At 42.9% G+C, this 22,685-nt stretch overlaps 2 protein-coding genes across 4 annotated transcripts; one reads left to right on the forward strand and one right to left on the reverse strand.

Annotated features, from left to right (window-relative positions):
- Window positions 1-1,069: 1,069 nt before the first annotated feature.
- Window positions 1,070-17,712, forward strand: myot (myotilin). 3 transcript variants are annotated; one of them, XM_029165261.3, is made up of 18 exons: window positions 1,071-1,245; window positions 5,215-5,263; window positions 5,385-5,559; window positions 5,725-5,787; window positions 5,906-6,047; window positions 6,201-6,224; window positions 6,554-6,673; window positions 6,755-6,935; window positions 10,204-10,408; window positions 10,493-11,493; window positions 11,881-12,031; window positions 12,246-12,347; window positions 13,014-13,051; window positions 13,841-13,979; window positions 14,060-14,267; window positions 14,348-14,513; window positions 14,704-14,837; window positions 15,884-17,712. In XM_029165261.3, the coding sequence occupies exons 2-18, from the start codon at window positions 5,256-5,258 to the stop codon at window positions 16,024-16,026; spliced, it is 3,000 nt and encodes a 999-aa protein (XP_029021094.1). In that variant the 5' UTR covers window positions 1,071-1,245; window positions 5,215-5,255; the 3' UTR covers window positions 16,027-17,712. The 3 variants fall into 3 exon arrangements, with proteins under 3 accessions (XP_029021095.1, XP_029021094.1, XP_055368429.1); XM_029165262.3 differs by lacking the exon at window positions 12,246-12,347 and having other exon boundaries at window positions 1,070-1,245; XM_055512454.1 differs by lacking the exons at window positions 1,071-1,245; window positions 5,215-5,263 and having other exon boundaries at window positions 5,542-5,559; window positions 5,928-6,047.
- A 122-nt stretch (window positions 17,713-17,834) lies between these two features.
- On the reverse strand, window positions 17,835-22,530 carry hdac3 (histone deacetylase 3). The gene is made up of 15 exons (XM_029165263.3): window positions 22,340-22,530; window positions 21,690-21,772; window positions 21,473-21,615; window positions 21,287-21,368; window positions 20,991-21,047; window positions 20,846-20,901; window positions 20,623-20,756; window positions 20,380-20,460; window positions 20,200-20,273; window positions 19,993-20,057; window positions 19,726-19,815; window positions 19,585-19,643; window positions 19,268-19,347; window positions 18,862-19,019; window positions 17,835-18,762 (listed from the first exon to the last, which is right to left on the reverse strand). Exons 1-15 carry the CDS (start codon window positions 22,392-22,394, stop codon window positions 18,693-18,695), a joined length of 1,287 nt encoding a protein of 428 aa, XP_029021096.1. The 5' UTR covers window positions 22,395-22,530; the 3' UTR covers window positions 17,835-18,692.
- Between the last annotated feature and the right edge of the window lie 155 nt (window positions 22,531-22,685).

Here is a 22,685-nt window from a genome sequence, read left to right on the forward strand (position 1 = left end):
TTGCACTGGACCTGTTTCGATGTGTCACATACTGTACACGCCTCCTGCTTCAAGATGCGTGTAAAGAACCAAATCACAGTGAGGCTGTAATAAATGTGTTAACTTGAAGAACAGATGTGTTGTGTGTTGTTTTGGTCTCGAGGTGCAATCGATGGTCTTTGTTTATCTCTGCACATCTCTCCACTCCCGCGTCAAACCAACACTGACTCATCAGAATACTTTAGCATCCAATTAACCTGTGAACCACTGGGGGGCGGTTTGCATGTACTTAACACACACACACACACACACATCAGACTGTGTGATATCAACACAACACAGCCTTCCAGCAGGAACATCACCACAGATATTAAACCTAAAAGACATCTCTTTAAGCCTTTGCTCTCTGCCTTACACTGTATGTGGACATCACTGTCTTGCTGAACTTTACTGATGGATAAAGTCACAGCTTTGAGGGCTTTACTGAGATTTCCAACGCATTCCCAGAAGTGGTTTCATCACCGCCGTGGTTGGAGTCCACATCAGAAATGTTCCCAGTAACAGCTCAGCCATCTTTTCCTTTTATTTCAACAGTTTCAGAACTGCTGAAAGCCTTCGTGGTCTCACCACAGGGCTGATTCATGATTTGCCTAGTTTTAGGCTCCTCATGTTATATGCAGTGTGGGTGGAGCCTCGCATGTCAGCTACTGCCTCTGATCCCTCCCTGTCTCTGAGTGACTCTCGCTCTCTTTCAGGGGTCTCATGTGTCTTATGAAGACTCACTGGCACCAGTTGCAGGTTTCCTGTCTCACACTCGTGGACGGAGTTTTTTTCATCCCGACTCCAAATGCGTGACGCCCTATATTAAAGCCTACCCCCAACCCCTGAGGTGTCCCAGTGTGCTCCAACCAGAGGCAGGTGAACCTCTTGGTTTGAGTGGAGCTAGTCTTTCTTCCCATGTGTTGACCAACACTGCGCTCTAAATTTGCCTCTTTAGTGCCCCCCTGCCCTCCTGCCGCCCCCACCAGCCTCAGATTCCCTCTTAACCCCATTCCACTGCCACAACCCCCCCTCAACACACACACTTACACACACTGCTGCCTGCCTGCCTGCCTGCCTGTGTGCGTGTGTGTCAGCACACCCAGAGCAGGGAGCGACCGGGCCATGACTGGCAGCCTCGCGGTCACATAGCAGTTTTACACTCGGAACATTCACGCTTCCTGCTGGACCGGCACGTGTTTTCGCCTGCTGGGAAAGGCCTCACAGGTAAGAAGGGAACTGTGTGGTTAACCTCCCCCACAGATGGACTGAAGCTGTGTGCTGAAGGTGCAGCTGGGCCTGTTCTGCATTAGCGCGGCCGGAGCAGCACCCACATTGGCACCTCTAGAATTCAAGCCCAGCTAGAGGGAACCTGCCAGAAACAGGCAGCACATTAGCTTCAGCCGCTGCTCTGTGAGCCTGGGTCTGGAGCATGTCCTGGTTTACGCTTCCTGCTGTTGACGGGAGGGTTAGGTTTGGAGTAGAGAAGGCACAAGTCAAAAATGTTGGAATTAAAAAAAAAAAAAAAAAAGGTTATGAGTGTGTGGGTAGAGCAGGAAAGACTGTAGTGCATGAGTTTGCAGTTAAAAAGTAAAGGACGGGTTGGAATGATTTGCCTGGAGCTAAATTTATGCTGTGTCATATGGCCATGTGCCACACGTCCGTCCGTCCGTCCGACCGCCTGTGTTCTTATTTATGATACATTTGCTACATCTGCTTGGGACTTGAATGTGCCACACATCTAACCTGTAGGGTGAGGCAACACACAATGGACCCGAGTGAGCTGTGTGTGTGTGTGTGTGTGTGTGTGTGTGTGTGTGTGTGTGTGTGTGTGTGTGTGTGTGTGTGTGTGTGTGTGTGTGTGTGTGTTGTGTTCTGCTGCTGAGCTGTGGTTGGTGGAGACAGGGACCAGGTGGCCCGGTCCAAGCTAAATCAGGACCCCAACCACATGAAGTTAAAATGGAAAGTTGGACATAGACTTTCAGGACTTCATCACATGATGATGCAACAGAGAACAACAGATTTGAGGGCTAGTACAGGAATTAGGTCCACTGCCTGGATGAGGGTTCACCAAGCATTTATTAAGAAGGAATCAAGTGAGCTAAAGGTAATAAACACGCCCTGGAGTTTAAATTGAGCGATCTGTTAAATGGAGACAGTCAGTAATGTAAACAAAAATTAAAACAGTTAAAATTAAAAATTAAGTTTGTTTCTTGTGTTTGGCAACATACCTGTTAAATAAACCTTGGCCCTTTTTACTGTATGTATAATTGTAGGATTTATCATGTGATATGCTTTTCTGATGTTGCAACTGTTTCAGCTTGACAACATTTATGACACTTCCTATTAGCTTCAGCTTTATGGTTAGACTGTACTTAATATTACAATAATACAGGAATAAAAATAATATTTAAATTAATTATTGTAACAATCCTTGGTTATAGACATGTTTCTTCACTGTTACATATAAATATCAATTAAAAAACTGAGAAATTAACAACAACAACATGTACTAAAAACGTCATCTTATTATTGTAGGTAGTTTTTTTTGGACTATGATGTTGGTTAAGTCCATGTTGTTGCTCTAGTGAACTGTGTAATGGGAACCTAATGCCAAAGGTAAAGAGCTTTACACTTAACACACACAGTGTAAATGGGCTTTTCACTGGTGTTTGAGCACTAAAATCGAATTCTTCAGCCGTGACCAACTTTTAGTTTGACATTGTCTGAATAAATCAGCCACACAGATTATGAGTCGATTGCTCAATGGCAGGTTTCAATAAACCCCGGTTGCTGCTGGGAACCGCTGCTGGGCTAAACCGGTCCACTGAGAGCTGCTTAGTGGCCTCATGGTGTTGTGTGAAGGCCTGGAATTGCACAGTGGGTGGTTTGTTTATATTTAACCAGGTGGACGTTGGTAGACGTTGGAGTAGATTTCTCCTATTTTCTCTTGAAAAGATTTAGTTCATCTCAGAATCTGTCAGCACAATTTAGGAATCTTCATCTATTATCAATGAGGGGCAATGAAACATCACACATACAGTACAGGTTCAAGGTGTGTGTTAAAATAGAGGGAATAAGTACATCACTCACACCATACTGTACTGCATTTATACTCATATGAGCACAGAAAGTACATGATAACAGCTGAGAAACGACTCCTCTCGCACAATTTCCTTCATCTGCTCAACAACAGATTTTTCCACCATCACATTCAATGTAACATTCTCTAGACTCTGCTGTTGAAGTCATTGCATACTTTTATTCTTTTTTAAAATAGGTCAAACACCATCAACGTTAAAATACCAGTTATTATCTTTTGGCTATACATAAAAAAATGCATGACAACTTTTTTTGAAACTTATTATTTGCACGGTTTAAGAACATTTTAGACCTTCATATAGTTCAGTCACCATAATGTTTTTATCTCAGTTGTTTTTTCTATACTGTACATGTAGTTCATGTGTAAATAGATTGTACAGTAACAATGCTACCGTATATTTCTCACATTATTTACACAATTCAAAGTCATTGTAGGGTTTAGTGGGTCAGTCAGGGATCAGGGTGTGTTTAAGTTCACTGATTTAAAGCTTGATCATTAATTATGGCCTTTTTTAACATCTGTTGCAGGGAAGTATAATTTTACTTTGAAGTTTCATTTTTTGTAGTGTACAGGTGCTGTTGTGTGCTGTTCATCTCACTACAGCCAGCTTTCATGCAGCCTGGTGTCTGTGTTGTACTCTCACAACTGTGGCTTTTGCCAGCTTCAGTCAAGCTGTAAATATTCGATCAGTTCATCAGTTACTGGGAAGGATTGTTACACTTCCATAGATAAGCTGCTAATATGACTTTTCGGGCAATGTTCCCATTGTTGCATTAAAGAGACACCTCTCAGATTTGCCTCAAGAAGCCGCTGATGTGTGAAAGCAGCAGACAGCCTCCTCCCTCTGCTTCACGGCACTTTGATGAATGCAGCTTGCTGTCTCTTCTCTAAATCCCGCGCTTGTGTTACACAAAGCGATTGATATGAAGCGGTCAGCAGCAGCTGTTGTTGCGCTGAGGTACACACTGCGCACACACAGACACACCTGTCGTAGGCGCTTATCTGCGGGGAAAACGGGATGTGCACATGGATGCTGAACATCCCTCAGCTATTTTGCCTGAGCCCCGGCTGTTATGACTGCGCAGACGTTAATGCTCTGATCCCGACGTGGCTCGACACCGGACAGAGTGAGTTACAGGTGGGGTGGAGCATAACAGTGAAGTCAAGGTGGGCTTTATCCTCCCCGTCTGTCTTCACGGGTCCCGTTACCGGAGACACAGAGATTTATCTCCGGTCAGAGAGTCTTTGCTGGGCTCAGGAGGCAGCAGAGTTTAATTTAGCCTGGAAACCTGAGCCTCGGCCTGCGCTGTCAGCTCCTTCTCTGGGCCCAACACAGCACACAGGCTGTGGCCTGGGAGGTTCACGGGGTCTTCTGGGTGTGAAATGTTGAAAGATGAAATTTACCTTCAATTAACCGTGATACCCCACACCCGACCTGAACAACCCGAGCCCACCACGGAGGGGAGGTGATACTGGCCTGGTGGTGAAAGACTTCACATGAAATCACACTCACCACTTGGAGGCAGGATTGGTTGGGCTGCCTGAAACCTTGGATTAAGACCCTTCTTTGGCCTTTAGAGTCACATTTACTGTTAAACTTTTTTAAACACTCCACATCTGTAAACATATTATGAAACCAGATTATTTCAACCACTGGATTTGCGCATTCTTTTTTTTGCTGGCTCAGAAAAGTCACACACTCAGCTTCTTCTAAGACTGAGCTTTGCAACATTAATAAGGAAATGATTGACTACAGGATTATTGGGTTCTGTCTGTCACCTGATGAATAATTCTGATTATGGCTCTGCATTAAATGTAATGATGCACATGGAAATCTTTCATGTTTTAAAAATCCAACTGGACAATTAAAAGGCCCTTTGTAAATCACTTAGTTAGTACACTGTAGTTGTGCATGTTTAAATGTACACACCTCATTGTGTGCCTGATGACCCTTGACACTTTAAGTCGTGGACATGAGCAGCTGTGTTTGAAAATGGAGTCTGAGTTACTGTATGAGTCACTTCTACGAATCTGTGTTGTCACACAGACACAGCTTCTGTCAAATGTCTGACATCTACGTTTTGTCTTTGTAGAAAGCACAACAACCTCAGTCAGTACGTGGAAAAGCTGAAACATGGCACAGTAAGTCTGACACACACACACACACACACACACACACACACACACACACACACACACACACACACACACACACACACACACACACACACACACCTGCTACACTGCTTCCTCTGCTGTGTAGAATCCAGAGGATGCAGAAGAAGACCAGCACCATGTCCCTGACCATCTCCTCCTCCACTTCCTCTTCCTCTGCATCTTCCTCTCGAGAGCTCTCCTCCAGCTCCTCCTCTTCCTCCACCCTCCTCACCCAGAGACACTCCAGCCTCGTGCAGCCTATGTGTGTCAACCCTCAGAGGGTAATTACATCCACCTCCCTTCTGCCTCTCCCTCCGACAATAATGCATATTGTTTTATGTAACTGTGCAACTTGAATGCCCTGCAGACATTTGGCAACTCTCAAAAGAGTAAACACATGAATGAAATAAAACAACAAATTGCATTTAATCTGTTTTGGTCTTCAGATTCAGAGTCCCATTTACAATCAACAATATTCAGGAAGCGGAGTGGCTCCTACTTTTGTTAAGGTACAATATTACTGTGAAATACATGTATAAGTTTGACTTAAAACAAAATGCTTTTTACTTATTTTCCTTTTTCTCGTGTCTGATCACATGTTCAATCGCCATCATTCTCGTGTCCTAGTGTCTCCATGATGTGTCCACAGCAAAGGGACAGTTAGTGGTGTTAGAGTGCAGACTGAGGGGGACGCCACCCCTCCAGGTCATGTGGTACAGAGAGGATGAGCAAATACTGGACTCAGACGACTTTCGAATACTACGCAAGAGTAAGTGTGTACTGTATGAATAGAAATGTATTGTGTTAATACTACGGGATCATGAAATGCTTGACTTGAGAGTTCCCACACTCCCAAGTGCTTTGAAGTGCTTTGACCTCCGACCTCCAGAGGAAATAACTGTCTTTCTCCTTGTTATTCCAGAGGCCAGTTCAACTTTAGTTCCAGGTGAGTAGACAAATAATGAAAATGGGGATGTGTGTCAAATATATGTGGACCGTTTTTTTATAGTGTTAACTCTTAACATTTCTCTTTTTCACATTAAAATTCTTCCTGAGCTTTGGCTCAAAACAAATCTAACAACAGAAAATGTGTCTGAATATTTTATGGAAAGTCTCATGTGTTTTTTTGTCATATATTTTCCATACATGGGTTTGCAATGGAACATGACGTTAGTGCTCCTGAGTAGCACACTAGCATCTCCATGTGGAAGGAAAAAGGCATGAGCTTTAGGAATGAAATGATGTGGTTTGTAAAGTAGTGTTCCTTCCTTGCAGAAGAGCTGTGTACACTGGTGATCACTGAAGCGTTTCCAGAGGACTCAGGCTTGTTTAAATGTGTTGCCCACAACCCTTTTGGCTCCGTGTCCTGCTCAGCCATCCTGGAGGTTTACAGTGGTGAGACGTCTAACTGAGTCGACAGGTTAGCTCGTTATGCCTCATTATAGCAATAATGATTGGTCTGACCCCTCCATTCAGGCCTGGAGGAGCAGCAGGAGGCACTTTCCATCAGGCAGCAAGCACAGTCGGAGTTACGGCAGGAAATGACTTCTTCTGGAAACAGCAGTGAGTTTTCATCTGTGCTGCCTGACTCTACAAACCTCTCACCTCCTGAGTGGCCTGACAGCCCCGGAGAGGACAACGTCCCTGCTGTGGAAGAGTGAGTACACACCATGCACATTATTCTCATTCAAAACTACCAGCTCTGTGGCACATAACTTAACTTAACTTAACTTAACTTAACTTAACTTAACTTAACTTAACTTAACTTAACTTAACTTAACATAACATAACATAACATAACATAACATAACATAACATAACATAACATAACATAACATAACATAACGTGCAATATTCCTTGTAATATTTGTAGTTCAACCCAGTTAATTACAAGTAAAGTGTTTCCAGTAGAGGTCGCTGTTGCATTGTTCCTTTCTTTCTTTCTTTCTTTCTTTCTTTCTTTCTTTCTTTCTTTCTTTCTTTCTTTCTTTCTTTCTTTCTAACGTGTAACACTGAAACGTCAGTCTAAAACGAGCGGCGGCCTTAAAAAAAAAACGAAAGCGATCAGCTGGGCGCGCGCGCTCACGTCTCGCCTCGTGCCGCTCGTGAGCGCGCGCCGCCACCTGTTGCGGTCCAGCCTCCCGCTCTCCTCCTCGGACCCCGCAGTTTCCCCCGCGTCGTACAGGGGAGGTTCGGTTTCATTCAGCCCGCTTTGAAGTGTACGGACCGCGCTGTAGAAACGGTTCACGAGGTAAGAAAACAGCGTCAGAGTCACAGTAACGTTTGACCTGCGGGGGCTTCTGCTGTCACGGTTTTAACCTCACTTTTTCAGTGGTTGTTTAGCTAAACAAGCTAGTTTATCCTTGTTTACTTTTGCTTGTTTATCGTCTGGTTGGTGGCGTTTTAAGGGTGCGAGCGGAAACTTGAACAGTTTTACTTATTTTTACGTTCGGTCAGTCAAGAACAATGACTAGTATTAATTACTAAAGTTTATTAAAGTTTCAAGTTGGCGTCCAAACCTCTAGTTATTAACCCAAAGTAAATGAACGTGCTCCGTGTCGTCTTCAACACATTGATTTAACCTGTGGAGCTGATTGAGAAGCACGTGCACATGTGAAGCCTGTCGTGTGATTGACCTGAGCTCATCTAATTGTTCTGTGGACCGTGTGTCCTTCAGAACAGACCAGAGTCACAGCTCACACTGCATCTTACCGTATGTTCTCAGATTTTGGGCAGCTTTTTCCTAATTTTGGACCCAAATTGTTTGCACCTCGACTACATTCTGAAATAATATTCCAAAACATACTGTCAACAAGATTAGAGTCTTAAAACGTGTGTTGATCCTTCACCTGATTTTATTTAATGAGAGCTCTTTGCCGTTTGATACTGCTCTGTAGATGTGTTGTGAACTTTGACTTTACTCTGGTTCATATTCAAATCCGGTCGGTGGTAAATATGTTCGGCACTCTGTCGGTGTCCAAAGCGATGATGTCATCTGTAATGAAGCACGGACATGGCGTCTGTGTCCTTCACAATCCCCGTGTCCTCAGTGCTGCACACAGCAGTTGCTCCTAAACCTTTGGCAGCAGTCTGGGAGTTAAGGTCATGCTGAGAATCTGTGGGTAAATTGATTTATCTATGATGTGTGTTGTTTTTCTGGGATGAACGTTTTCTGCTAGAAGTAGAAGACAGTTTAATGATGACACATTTTGCTTGGAGAACATATTTTTTTTTTAGATAATACAGACTTTGTGCGGCTACAAAATAGTGTGTTTTGAGACATTTTGTCTGGAATGTATCTCAGCTGGGTCATTTAAGGCTCATTTTGTAAGGAATTGCACATCTAGTGTAAACCTCTTTTTTATTTTCCCTCTAGCATCAAATGATCAAATGGCTGTCACCACATTATCACATTGTGCTATATGGTTCAAAATTTCAAACAAACTGCTGAAACACAATGGACTGTGCAGTGAAATGACTGCATCTAATTGTGTGTGTGTGTGTGTGTGTTGTGTGTGTGTGTGTGTGTGTGTGTGTGTGTGTGTGTGTGTGTGTGTGTGTGTGTGTGTGTGTGTGTGTGTGTGTGTGTTAGGGGTTAGGTCACAAGTCATCTGTTTGCACCTGCCAGCTGATTTCAGGACCAATATAGCTTTGCAGTCTTAATCACCCAAACATAAATACACGAACATGGACCTGAAGGGAAGCGCTGCACTGAACTAAACCGTAGAATCTCACTCACTATGTTCCCATAGTAGCATTTAAAGCATAGAAACTCCACTACATAGTGGTCAACAGAGTAAATACTGTCTTCATTCTGTGTTCATTTGCCTAAACACACATTGGTCTAACAGATCTCTTGCTACATCATTTGTGAATGTACAGTAGAGCACACATGACCAATTTATTTGATTTATTATTCAGCTCATTCATTCAATACTTCAGCTGTTCTTAATGTATATTGTTAAGTTTCAGGTATTGTTTTTAATAATAATGACACAATGTACCAATAATTTAAAGTTTAATTGTGAATCTAGTCAAATCTTCAATATTTCCCAAAAGACAATTCTTTCATAGTGGGATTTGATTCTATTTTACCTTTTCTTCAAGGTGTTCCTCAAGTTGAAATGTTCGATCCGTCAGTTGCATAGTTTAGGTCAACTGATGCTGTCAGACTAAAACTGTCCTACACCCCAAGGAGACTGGGAGAAATGCAGGAACACACCGAGTGTGAGAGGGAGACTGGCTGCTATTGTCATTATGTTCCTGCATAGGCCAGACTACGTGGTCGTCATGGGAACAAAATTCTTTCCTAGTAGAAATGCTGAGGACCAGCCAGGCTTGGTATTACAGGAAGAGGACCACTGAGTGGGCTGAAATGAGAGCAGAACCGCAGATATCTGTTACTGTCATTAGACGATCCTCCTGGTACCGCGGCCAAACTGGGACACATTATCTGCAGGGAGGGGTATTTATAACTATTGACCAGTTGTCATATTGATCTTGGTAGTAAAAATCAGAGCCATTCATATGACGTAAAATACAGGCAGGGTCAGAGAATTGTCCACTAACATCATGCACTAGCGTTCCCAACATCAGCTGGTTCAGAAGCGCAACATGGCTTTCTAGAAGCAAAGTGAGTAAACTCAGTATTCACTTCCACGCTGAAGAACAACTGTTTGGCCAATAATTTTATGTTGGCATTTTATGCTAGATCATTGTGGACCAACTGTTCTCTATGAGGAATTCTGTTCCGCTGGTTAAATCCAAACCCAATAAATTTCATCTGCTCAGTTAATCAGTTGTGAACTCTGTAGCTTTAGTCACTCTACTTGTGTGTAAGTAATGAATCCACACAAGCATTGCTGTAGATTTGTATTTATATACAGCATCTATTGTAAATGAATATATTCTTCTGTATCTGTCAGTTTTCCAGAGCCTCAGCCAGCCAGCCACTCCTTTGCAGAGCTGTTTGATCGGGGTGATTCCTGCTCAGGGAGCCAAAGGTCAGAGGTCACTGTTCAAGCCAGTACACCCAGCCCTCCTCCACCACCGTCACCTCCACCACCGTTACACGACGAGGAGAAAGACCCAACACCCAAGCTGTTTACACCAAGCAAGCTCAGTTTCAGTGTAAGGCAATTGAACGCTCTAAGTTAGATGTTGAAGAAGCTGCCATAACTGACATAACTACACTTTTCTCTGCCCTCCTCCCAGTCCTCCCAGTCAGGAGGCAACAGTATGAACCTGTCGGACCTGCCTACCTTCACCCCCAGTGCCTTTCCGCCCAGCGCCTTTAACTATGAGCGACCCAGGCATTTTATACAGTCACAGCCAGCCTTCCAGGCACCCAGCTATGAAAGCGTGCTGAGGGATGCCCAGGAGAACCAGAGCAACTCCCAACAGAAGCTTGGCACTTTCCAGAATAGTCCAGGTGCTACCGAGCCTCAGAGTCCAACTAAAATCAAGTCCACACAAATGCAGTCATTTTCTCAAACTCGCTCAGTGTCCAGGTCCTTGTCCCAGACCCAGTCGCAGTTTCAGTCTCTAAGCCTGAATCAAAACCAGACCCAGTCCGTCACCCAGACACAGATCCAGACCCAGGCCAACGGCACCTGCAAGTCCTCCCCGTCCTCCTCTAGCCTCAGCTCTCCCATCTCCACCCCAGCCTCCACCGCTGTGCCTACTCTTTCCTCCACTTCCCATGTGCTCAGTCCCTCAGCCACTACCTCCTCTTCCTCACCTTTGCTGGCCTCCTCTTCCTCTTCTTCATCTTCCGTCCCCCGCACCAAACTGCGTTCCAGCATCACCCTCACCCCCAGTGTACCTAGTGCCACCGGCCTCGGCAGCGCCACCCTGCCAGCCAACCAGGACAGCATGTCCGCCCCTGCTGCTTATCTCTGCTCCGTGCTGCCCTCCCCGTCTTCCCTCTCCCCTTTCCCCACTTCCAAACTCTCTCCCAACTCCACTCTCCTCCAGCCCTCCACCTCTCCTTCTCGCTCCCCACTAGCCCCTTCTAGCCCGCTCCCATCCACCAGAGCTCCCTCCTCTCCTTCCTCCCTTCCTCAGCAGACTTTGCCAGTGTCCCCTTCTCTTCCTCATTCCCCTCTTTCTCCAAACTCTTCCTCTCCCCTACAACCCAACACACCGAACACTCAGAACAGAGTCCAGCCTTCTGTGGTCTCTCTGCCCGCCAGCTACAAGGGAACACCCAATACGTAAGTTTGGGTTTACATACGTTTTGGACGGCCAATGCAAAGTTATGTAAAGTTAAGTTAAGTAATGGACACAAAAGTAAGGACAGTAAAATGAAAAGCAAGATGTAAAAACAGATACCGAAAGAACAGTTCAGAACCTGAAGGATAAGTGTGACTTTCCTAGTTTGCCATTAACTGTGATTAACAGTACCTAACTCAATAGTAAAAAAAAATCAATTAAAAAAATTCTAGCTCGTTTAGCACTGACCATGAACAGAAAGCATTTACATTTGGTCACAGCACATTTTGATAAGACAGATCAGCTTAATTAGTTTCAATAATTACAAGTCGTTAGCTTGTCTGTTGTGTTTGAGCTTTTTATAACTTCCTCCCTCTTTTATCTCACAGCCTTCCCAAACCTATCCTGAAAAAGTCCGTAGCTCCTCGGCCTTCTTCCTCCCGCTCCACAGATGATGACATTCAGGGCTCCAAAGACGCCCTCATTCAGGATCTGGAGAAAAAGTTACGTTCAAAGGAAGCTAGGAGGAGAAACAGCCAGGTGTGTGTGTGCATGTGTGAGAGAGTCTGTCAAAGTGGAATAGAAGTAGAGTGTCCTAAATTTTCATTTATCCAAAACAGTAATGTCTCCTTCCACACAAACATAACAACAAAAATGATTTAATAATTGTAGTTGTCCAGACAAACCACAGCACACTTTGTCTGTGAGTGTGGAGACAATCCTGTTCACCAGTAGAAAGCTTTCTTTTTGACAGAAACTGTCCTATGAAGAGCATATGGCTCGGAGGCTGCTGGGTCCAGACAACGCCAACCACATGTTTGACCAAGACAATCTCTCAGACTCGCAGCTCGACCAGGTACAACAAAAACAACCACTTATAGCGTTACTGCAGTTCTAAAAACCCCTCAGCCCAACATTTGGAACAGTACCTCTCAAGTTATACTGATGTGTTTTGCAGTGCTGACTGTTTCTCATAGACATTTGTGTTGGCGCTTATCCAAAAACCATTAGCTTTCATTTGGCCATTAAGTGAAGCCCATGCATTATTACAGTCATTTAGCTGTGAATGACTGCACAGGGAGCCTGTTCCCCTCTCAGGGCCTCCCAATGGGCTCTCAACCCCAAAGTTGAAAAAGCCCTAGTGAACAGTATTATGCTGTCATTCTGACCAGCTCTCTGTGTGTGCGTGTGCGGGATTGTTCTGTCAAAAAGCCTCTGCTGCTCACAGGGCTTAGCATAGGCTATTCTCTCTGTCTTTCACACTCCCAAACAACACACACCGCCACACAACACACTGATATTCACACACACTCAGGCATGTCGTCTAAAGCCAGCAAGGTTGGTCAGTGGCTATTTCTAGCCCGTGTTCTGAGAACGGGCCCCATTCACCGGTGATAAGAGGACTATTGTGTCAGAACAGACGCCATCTTAGCTTGCTGGCAACCTGTTGACCAGTACTGTACCATCAGGTCTTCACAGTTCCACCCTGTATTCACCCCTGCTCATTTGTTGTCTGTTACAGCCAGATTCACCAGAGGGAAGACAAACAGGTGGACTCTGGTAAATACAATTGTATTTAATCAATACTTGTATGTAAATATTAACCCTGGTCTCCAGGCCAGCATCAGACTCCTAAGTGTGTGTTTTTCCTCTAGGATTCCTGCCTAGTCTGGCACTTACCCTCTGCTGCAGTTGTAAAACTAAATTGGTCCTTCAAAAATAGCTCATGAATAACTGGTCATCTGACACGTTTGTTTCTGCCCATTTGATGCGGTAACTGAAGCTGAAGTACCGCACAGTCATGCATACATGTATTAGCAGTTTTACATCACAGAAACAGCCATGGAACAACTTGTTTTTTCTTTCTTTTTCTTATGATTAATCCTACTCATCGTAGTACATTCATACCAAGTGGTATGAATGTACTACCATGCCTTGTGGAACATTTGTGGCCAATTGTTGCATAATGGGGGGGGGGTTACAGCCCAACCATCCATTAGAAAAGAATCCAAGTGTAGACTCATACTTTAATCATTTCCTTTTTTTTAACAATATTTGAAGAGGATTCAAGATAGAAATGGGACTATTCTCTGCATGACTGAGCAGCTGTACCCCAATTATAACCAGGGTTACCTAATACCTACATTGTGTTAATGAATATTTCTAAATCCACTGGACACTTTGTAGCTCCAGCTGACTTTAAAAAGAGATACCAAACCCATCGGTCAAAGGACTTACTTAATTGATATGTTTGCTTGTGTCCATTTTGTCACTAATGAGGTGTAAAGTGCATTCACTGAAAGTGATGTAAAGCGAGGTCATGAATAAATGATGTCTCCCTCCCTGCAGGGGGAGGCACCACTCAGGGACAGACGAGAGGGGAAACGAGGGGTCGGCTATCCAGGAGAAGTGCTACGCCCCTCGCTTCCTGCAGATCCCCTCAGACCTCACTGTAGAGGAGGGCCGCTTCTGTAGGATTGATTTCAAGGTGGAATATTCAACTTGATGTATTAGTTCATCAAATATACAAAAATGGGGAATAACAGTGTCTGTGTTTCTCAACTTAAGGTGGGAGGACTTCCTGCGCCAGACATCTGCTGGTACTTGGATGGAAAAGCCATCCGCCCAGATGACTATCATAAGATGCTGGTTTGTGAGAAGGGGATGCACTCATTCATCATAGAGATCGTCACCGTCCACCATGCTGGCGTGTACGAATGTGTGGCCAGGAACAGAGCTGGGGAAAGCAGGTTCACCATGAGGCTGGACGTCCTAGGTAGACGCCTCAGCTATGTTTGCATTCATTTGTTTATATTTCACACTTCGATAGAAATGCCTCGTCCTCCTCCCCTGCAGCTCAGGAAGTTCTCCGTCCTCCCACCTTTGTCCACAAGATGTTGAACACCAGAGCTCTGGAAGGCGACACAGTTAGATTAGAGTGCAAAGTGGACGCGTCGCCTCCCCCACAGCTCTTCTGGAAGAAGGACAAAGATATGCTGCGCATTGACCCCAACAGAATGAGGTTAGTCAATTACCCCCAAATCCTAAAAAGCCACTAAAATAGTACATTTGCTTTGTTGTACTTTAAATAAAATGTGTGTGTGTGATTCCCGATGATCGTCTGCGAACACACTGTACACACTGTTCAGTTTGTTGAGGAGCCTCCATGCTTTCACTTTGTGTTGAATCTGAATTCCTTTATGTCTCCACAGCCTGTATGAGGACGGATCAGGCCGACAGTGCTTGTTGATAGAGAGGGTGATGAAGTCTGACGCCGGCTGGTACACTCTTTCTGCCATTAATGAAGCTGGCATGTCTACGTGCAATGCCAGGCTGGATGTAGGCAGTAAGTCCACTGTGTGTTAATGCACATTAGCTTTAAATTGCCCATGGGGGCTAGTTACCATAGTATCCCAGGCTGTAAAATCCTACAGCAGATGGAGAGTATTCTGCACTCAGCAGCTCTGCTGTGTTACATGACCGAGTGGAAACCTGATGAACATATTACACAAAGAGCAGTTTACCTTAAGAATACGGCATGATCACCAAGCCAGCGCAGTGAGCCCCATCCACTGAGCTCATCAGAGGAAAATACAGCTATAGGGTTTCTGCTCGATCACACAACACACCATCTGCTGTGTGGAGAGGGAGCCGAGTGAAAGTACTGACACTAATGCTTGAATAAGCAACACTGCTCACCTGGTCAGCCAGCCTGAAAGTGACGTTAGATGTCTTTACCCCAACCAGGAGTCAGCCACCGGAGTCCAACACTGACACGGGCTGGTGGCTTACCCAGTACGCCGTATTCTTATACAAAGTCTAATAATTAGGTAAAGTTTAATTAGAGTACAAAAACTACAGTCGCTTTAAGAAGGACGCTCATTGTTAATTGTAATGTTGCTGTAGGTAAGTGTGTGTCTGTCACTGCTGCCCCCCCCCCCCCAGTAAAGTGTGTTACAGCTGTTGATAACACCACTATTAAGGAGATATACTGTAGTGTCTTACTGTGCCTGTGTGTATTTAGGTAAGTGTGGAAAAAATGCTGTAAAGAAAGAATGCTTTCAAAAGCGGAAGTGTTAAACATTTATTTTTGTAAATGAACAAAATGCAGTGAATAAACAAAAGTCAAATCTTAATCAAGGACCTCGGGTGGTAGGTTTTTCCAAAGTTGGAGAACTAACCACAGGTGAACCTAATGATGTTTGGTAGAGTAGAATAGGTTGATCATACACCTGACCTATAATCCTACTGTTTTGTGTCTTTTGTGAAGTGTATAAATGAACACTATCTGAAGACCTGTCTTGTTCAAAACAACAAAAGCTGCACTTGCAACACGGTTAGTTTTAGTATCGTATATTAAGATATAAATAAATGTTGAAACTTTTATTCTAGCTCGCTCAACACCAGCCATGAAGACAGCGCCCCCTGGCTCGAAAACATTGAAGCTGCTTTCCTCTCTGAGCCATGTGCCAGCTCTGACTGTGGAGAGCCCCGCTCAGCACACGGCCCCCCTGTATGAGAGCGAAGAGCTGTAGGACCCCCAGCTCCAGTACGTGATTCATTCTACCTGTCTGAACTGTAAAACTGGGCCAGAGCGTGTCTCAGCTGTAGCGGCGGAGGTTCAGGCTGTACAGGCTGTGAGTGCGTAGGACAAACAATTAGCCTCACAGCAGATGAGTCCCATTACTTTGGAGGCCAGGTCTAAATCAGGTAGAATTTAGCCACATTTTCAAGACAGTCAGTAGAATTTTTTTTTATTTCTTCATCTTTTACTGGACATCTTTCACAGGTGGATAATCTGAATTGGCTATTTAAAGATTTAATATTAACATTTAAGAACATGGGAATAATTTTCCATGGCCCTGATTTGCATCAACTGTCTGTAATGTCCCTCTGCTGTTGCTTGTTATCTTTTTCGTTGTCTGCCTCTTTGTTGTTAGGGCTTTTACGTATTACGCGCTTATTATACTCTGTACTCTGCCTGTTCAGTCTGCTCTCACCAAAACGGTCTAGGTCATAGACATATTAATAGCCTTGGGTATGTATGACAGTCAGCCCTGCTGCCAGTTTTATCCCAGTGCGTTACCACAACATATTCTCTGTGATCTGGAACCATTTCACAGAATGAATCAGAACCCAAGATAATTTATCTCCTACTTACGTTCGAGTCTGTTGTGGTATTTGGTGGGTAAGCACCTCTGCAATAACTGTTGGTTTGACGCACTGTTTCTATGGCCTGGATTTACTACACTACCCACAATCCAACACTATTAACATAGCTGCACTTTAATCTGACACTGTTTGTGTCTTACCAGCACCCGCCCTCCTTTCATCCATCTTTTTGTTTGTGACACGCTCCTCTCAGTGTTGCAGCAGCTGCTTTTTTAAACGTTTATTAACTGAAATACAATTATTTAGATTTTTAACTCCTCATTTACCTGCTCAGATTCTCTGCTGTGGTTCAGCCGTATGTGTTTTTAAAGTTGCTATCTGAAATACAGTGTACATGAAAAACTATTTATTTGAACTGATGTTATTGTTACCGATGCTGGAACTTTGCTGCCCATCTGTTTGCCTGTACAACACCCCACCCAGCGATACAGTATGCATTAATAACACGTTTGACAAACAGGCTTTTCTTCACCTCAACATATAACTAAATTGAGACTAAGGAATAAATGTTTACATTATAACATCTGCAGAGCAGATGAGTGATTTTACTGCATGTTTCATTAATATTCGGTAAAACACTAGGTGTGTATGTAAGCCTGTGCCCAGATTTGCCAAATGCACCGATTTTAACTGGGGCATGGTATTAATAGCATACCTGGAACTTTTTGTTGTTGGTACTGTATCCAGGAGCTAATATTACTAAAGGAACTGCATGAACACTGAAATCTAGTATTGAACCATATGTGGCCACAGCCAAATGGCAGAAAACTTCATGATCAGTAAAACCTACAATCTGCATATTTTTTCTTTCAAATCCATGGATGCACATCTGTAGTTTGCAGAAATATGTGAACCATCCTTTATTCAGATCTAATGGGTTTAGAGTCATCATGTCTCGTATTATTAAACTTAGATCAAATAAGGTCAAACATTTTAACCAGAATAATTAAGCTTTTAAGTGCAGGTAGGTGTGTGTTCTCACCAAGTACTGTTTGTTGTGTAAAGTTCAACATGTTACATAAATGAGGAATAAAGTTAATGTGACCTTGTCTTTGTCTCTTCCTGTGTATTTCTTTATAGTGGGAAAGTTGGTTTTATGCTCACATTAGTCAATATTTGTCTCCCTCTGGTGGCTCTGTTCAAAACATGTTTTGACTTAAATATGCAACAGTTATGCAAATAGTTTTTAATAAACAAATGTAGCAGATGATATAAAAAATTACATAAAACATGTGACTAAAAGAACACCCGAGGTATCAATGTAGAAAGCTGCACAGCTCGAGTCCAGCCATGTTGTACAGTCAACAACTAGAACTGCAGGAAATCCTTCACTAAGACCACAGTTCTACAGTACAAAACAGTCTAGTTGTGAGCCGGGGCAGAAGGAACAGAAAAAACTTTAAACACTGGCTGACACTTATTCCTGGCAGAAATATGTCAAGTGGCCCAATTTGCACATTAGTGGAAGGTCACAAAGAGGGTCTAGCTCTACATCACTGCTGAGCCTCTAAAACTGTAGGTTTGGTTCTAACATCTGTACCAGCTAATGTGTGACTAATACGTTTTTGCACTGAAGCAGCTTCCACATTAACGTGTCTGAAAAAAATAAATCTAGCACTCGCAACACCTGTTGGTGTGTTTTTTTTCCTGCAAGTCTCTTCACATGTAATCTGCAGTCAGTCGCACAGAGCAGCAGAGGAACTGCTTTTAGAGCTCTGAGAAATAGGACATTGTTTTTAAACTGAACCCAGCTGACTGTAGTTAAAAAAAAAGGAAATACATGACTATTTGTTTATATACAGAACAGGATGTGGAATCTTTCTACATTAATAGACAAACCATAACTGATCAAAATTAACTTTTGTTCAATAAAAACATACATTTAAAAAACAAACAAAAAAAAAAGTCTTATCCAGCCTTTGTGACTGTAAATTTGCAAGCTGCAGTTAAGGCGTGATGTTTGGAGACTGCAGCTGATCCAAACTGAAGACTGTAATAAAGTTCCACTTGCTCGTTCTCATACAGTAGTTCAAATTTCCACGTCACTCTCTTTGTCGTTGTCATGGTCACCATCGTAGAACTCATTGGCTGCCTCTGGTCTGTAAAAGTGACAAATTATTGACAGCCAGTTAGATTTGAAAATAAGAAGCAACTAGTAGATTTACAGTTCATTTTAGTCCGCTGCTCGCTGTCCTGACCTGGTGTAGTTTTCCTCGCCCCCCCTCTCATCAGGGTCTGGCTCGTCGTTGCGTTCGTAACTCAGCATGTCAGATGGGACGTCGTGAATCTGAACACTAGGTGCATGGTTCAGCATCTTTAAGTTCTCAAACACAGTCTGACGAATCTGCTCCAAGTACTGCAACAACATGTATACAGTCAGAGACGCGGCACACTGGAGGAGCTGACATATTTATTAGCTTGTTGTGATGGGACACAAGGACAAGCTGTGGTGTCTACAACATTGGAGTGTTATAAGAACTAAAAGAAGAAAGCGCAATGATTCTGACATTAAGGACAAAACTGTCACTACACAAGACAAGACCCAAACCAAGTGATAGCTTAAAAAAACCTTGAGTGTGGAAATTGTTTGTGACTGTGTTTTACCTGTCTGGAGTTCTGGTTTTCTATCCTGGTACTGACGTCAGGATGTAATGTGAAGTCTGGAGCAAAGTATTCAAAATACTCTGCAGAGGACAGTTACACGAGAAGAGTTTTCATTTAATTGTTATGCTACACTGAAAGTCCACTAGGTGACACTAAAGACTAAACATGCTCACTAGGAATCTACTTAGTCAAAATAGACAAAGCTCGCTAAAATTAAACAGCACGAGAGGAGAGTCGCTCTGTACCTTTAATTGTTAAAACAGTGAGGTACAGTTTAAGTAGATTATTAGAAATGTGAAATATTAATAGAAGCTCACCACTATAAGGCAGCTCATCACTGATGGATTCGTCCAATAACAGCGAGGTCTCAAAAGTCCTACAATCCCAAGGAAAACAGACATTTTGGAGAAAAGCAGCAATGTGTGTCACACAATAACAATTGTGTGTGTGCGCCTTACCAGCAGCGAGCCACATTTCTCACTGTGTATCCGCCTCCTCCCAGGACCAAAAGAGGAATCTTAAAACTCTTTACAAACTCCACACACTCACTGGAACACAAAGTGATGTCCAAATACATACATAAGAAATTAATAATGTGAGATCCTTCTTATCTCGTACATGGAGCAAACAGGACTGTACAACATAAAAAGTTTAGACTACAAAAATAACACTACAAAGGATTTTGGACAGCTCTTCAGTGAAACGTAATGTAATGTCTGCCTCACCCATGTCCTCGTATGCTGAGGTTGAAGCAGCCCAGTCTATCACAGCCCAGAGAATCTGCTCCGCACTGCAACAATAAGCATAAGCATAAAACCAAAAACATCCTCACAGTGTAATCACATTCTAGATGAATGTCAGCAGATTCTGGGTCTTCTAAATCTGATTGTGTTACAATTATATCTACTTTAGACTGAGAAGCACAATCTGACCTGCAGAACGATGCAGGTCGGCTGGTAGAAATCTACCACTTGTTTAATAACTGGCTGGAACAGCTGCCTGTAACCTGAAACACACACAAAGGTGAAGTCATTGCTCACATAGTAACTTGTATTTAGCAGCATAAATCTTCAGCAGCTGCTACATTTTTGAAATCAACTTTGTCAACTTACTCTGGTCATCGATTCCGTCTCTTAGAGGGACATTGAGACAGTAGTACCGACCGCTCTCTGCTCCTACTTCATACATGTCACCTGCAGCACACCCATGCACCTCAATGATATACACTTGATTTAAACAGTAAAATGAACGTGCAATGAAAATGCTATGAGAATTTAAGAAATTAAGAAATTTTTAAGAAATTATAAACATTACCTATTTTAATAGTTTTTTAATAGTTTCACAGATGCATATACCTGTTCCTGGAAAAAAGTAGTTCCCGTATTTGTGGAAGGAGACGGTCATGACACGGTCTGTCAAGTAAAACGCCTCCTGAACACCGTCTCCATGATGAATGTCTATGTCAATGTACAAAACTCTGGGATGGTATCTGTAACAAACACACAAAGCGTCAATGGCCAAAAAAAACAAGAAAACAGACGCATTCTGACACATTTGCTCCGAGGAGTGTGGTCCTACTTGAGTAGCTCCAGGATGCTGATGACAATGTCATTGACGTAACAAAAGCCAGATGCCTGTAAACACACACATCATTTATCCTATTACGTTTTCACTCTGAAATTTATAGTGATGACTGACACCAGTAGAAAAGATTCTCTCTGACCTCAAATTTTTTAGCATGATGTAAACCTCCGGCCCAGTTGATGGCAATGTCACAGATCTGGTAAAAAGTAAAAGTAAAATTGAATGAGCATCAGTCATGTGTCAGTATGGCCCTCACTCAGTGGAAAGCATGTGGCTGAGTGAGTAAGCTGCCCAGAGATTTATACGTCATCTTACACACACACAGACTTTACAACACACAGGACAAGAAGATAACATAGCTGCTGATTGTTATTTAGCTACTGATCAAGAAGCCATATCTGACAGCACTGACTGTTTTGTGTGTAATTGTGTTACCTTGTGGTTGAGCTGTGTAGCTCCTTGTAATGAAGCTCCTGTGTATCTTGAGCAAAACTCAAAAAGACCTGGAAACACTGGACTAAAAGACAAACAAAACATAAATGACATGAATATTAGCAAGAGAATTAGGTAATATTTAATTTATACATTTGAGTTTTAAAACGTATGGTGAGTAAAACTTACCAGTCGTCTCCGACATTAAATGTGTTAAGGCTTTTTGTGAAGCCCTGCATGTTGTTGGGGCTGACCTTCTGTAGAAAGTCTATGTAGTCTTCAGAATGGAAACGACACATGTCGTGCTGAGACGCTTTATATGGCTTAAACACCTAAAAGCAAAAGAGCCAGAATTACACTAAGTCCATGTCACCACATTGTGACCATGTGTATTTGTACTAGTCACCATCATCTTCTTGTAAAGTCCATAGTGCAACACCAGACTGTGTGTCAGAGACAAACGGTGAGGTTTCATGGGATGACCAGCACCTGGAACACAGTTGCATTGTGTATTAGTTACCTTCATGACAAATAACATTCAAATGGATCATCGCAATATCATAATCACTGCACAATCTACGTGGTGACATAATGGGTGCGCAACTACACAACAAACGAACCCTGTTTCTGATTTAACCTATGAGCCCAAATGCGATGACTTCCTCTGCTAATAGCGTGGCGACTAACGTCAACGCCTTTAGCCGCAGAAACAAAACATATTTTACGTGAAAGACAGTAAACATTACATATTAATGTTAATTCACACCGACGACACTATTTCAGATCTGTTAAAGTTGCTTCGGGAGAAATGTGGACATGCCAGTAGCGTTAATGTCATCAGTGCTAGCTAGCTAAACAAATGCTACCGAATCCCAGCAAAACCAAGTCTACAAGTATTAAATCGCTACAGCGAAAACCAACGCAACCAAACTAAATAGAAAAAGAGCGTGTGAAATACTAAAAAAAAAACATTCAAAACACATCCATTGAGTTATTAGCATGTAACCGTAGCTAGCTCACGTTGAAGGCCCATTTACTACAATAAACAAAACTCACCATAATGAAAATTGCCTACATCTGGGTCGTAAAAATACGACGTCCTGTTAGTCATTTTACAAGATCTAACTTTGTTTTCTTTAGTGAAACTATTATTATTATTGCAGCAATAGATTCCGCATCTTGCAATACATTAGCAGTTAGCCGCCATGGTAAAAACACCGACTGCATACGTCATCAGGCTGCGACCGAAATGTTAGAAGACGGGGGGTGCAAAAAAAAAAAGCCCAAAAATTATATACATATCATATACATGAAACTTTTATTGGCAGTAGGTTGTTTAACTCATTCGATGCTCCTATCAAGCTGAATAACATGTCTCTGCAGATTTAGTCCAACATAAATT

Source organism: Betta splendens, chromosome 10 (assembly GCF_900634795.4).
Source record: "Betta splendens chromosome 10, fBetSpl5.4, whole genome shotgun sequence".
NCBI lineage: Eukaryota > Metazoa > Chordata > Actinopteri > Anabantiformes > Osphronemidae > Betta > Betta splendens.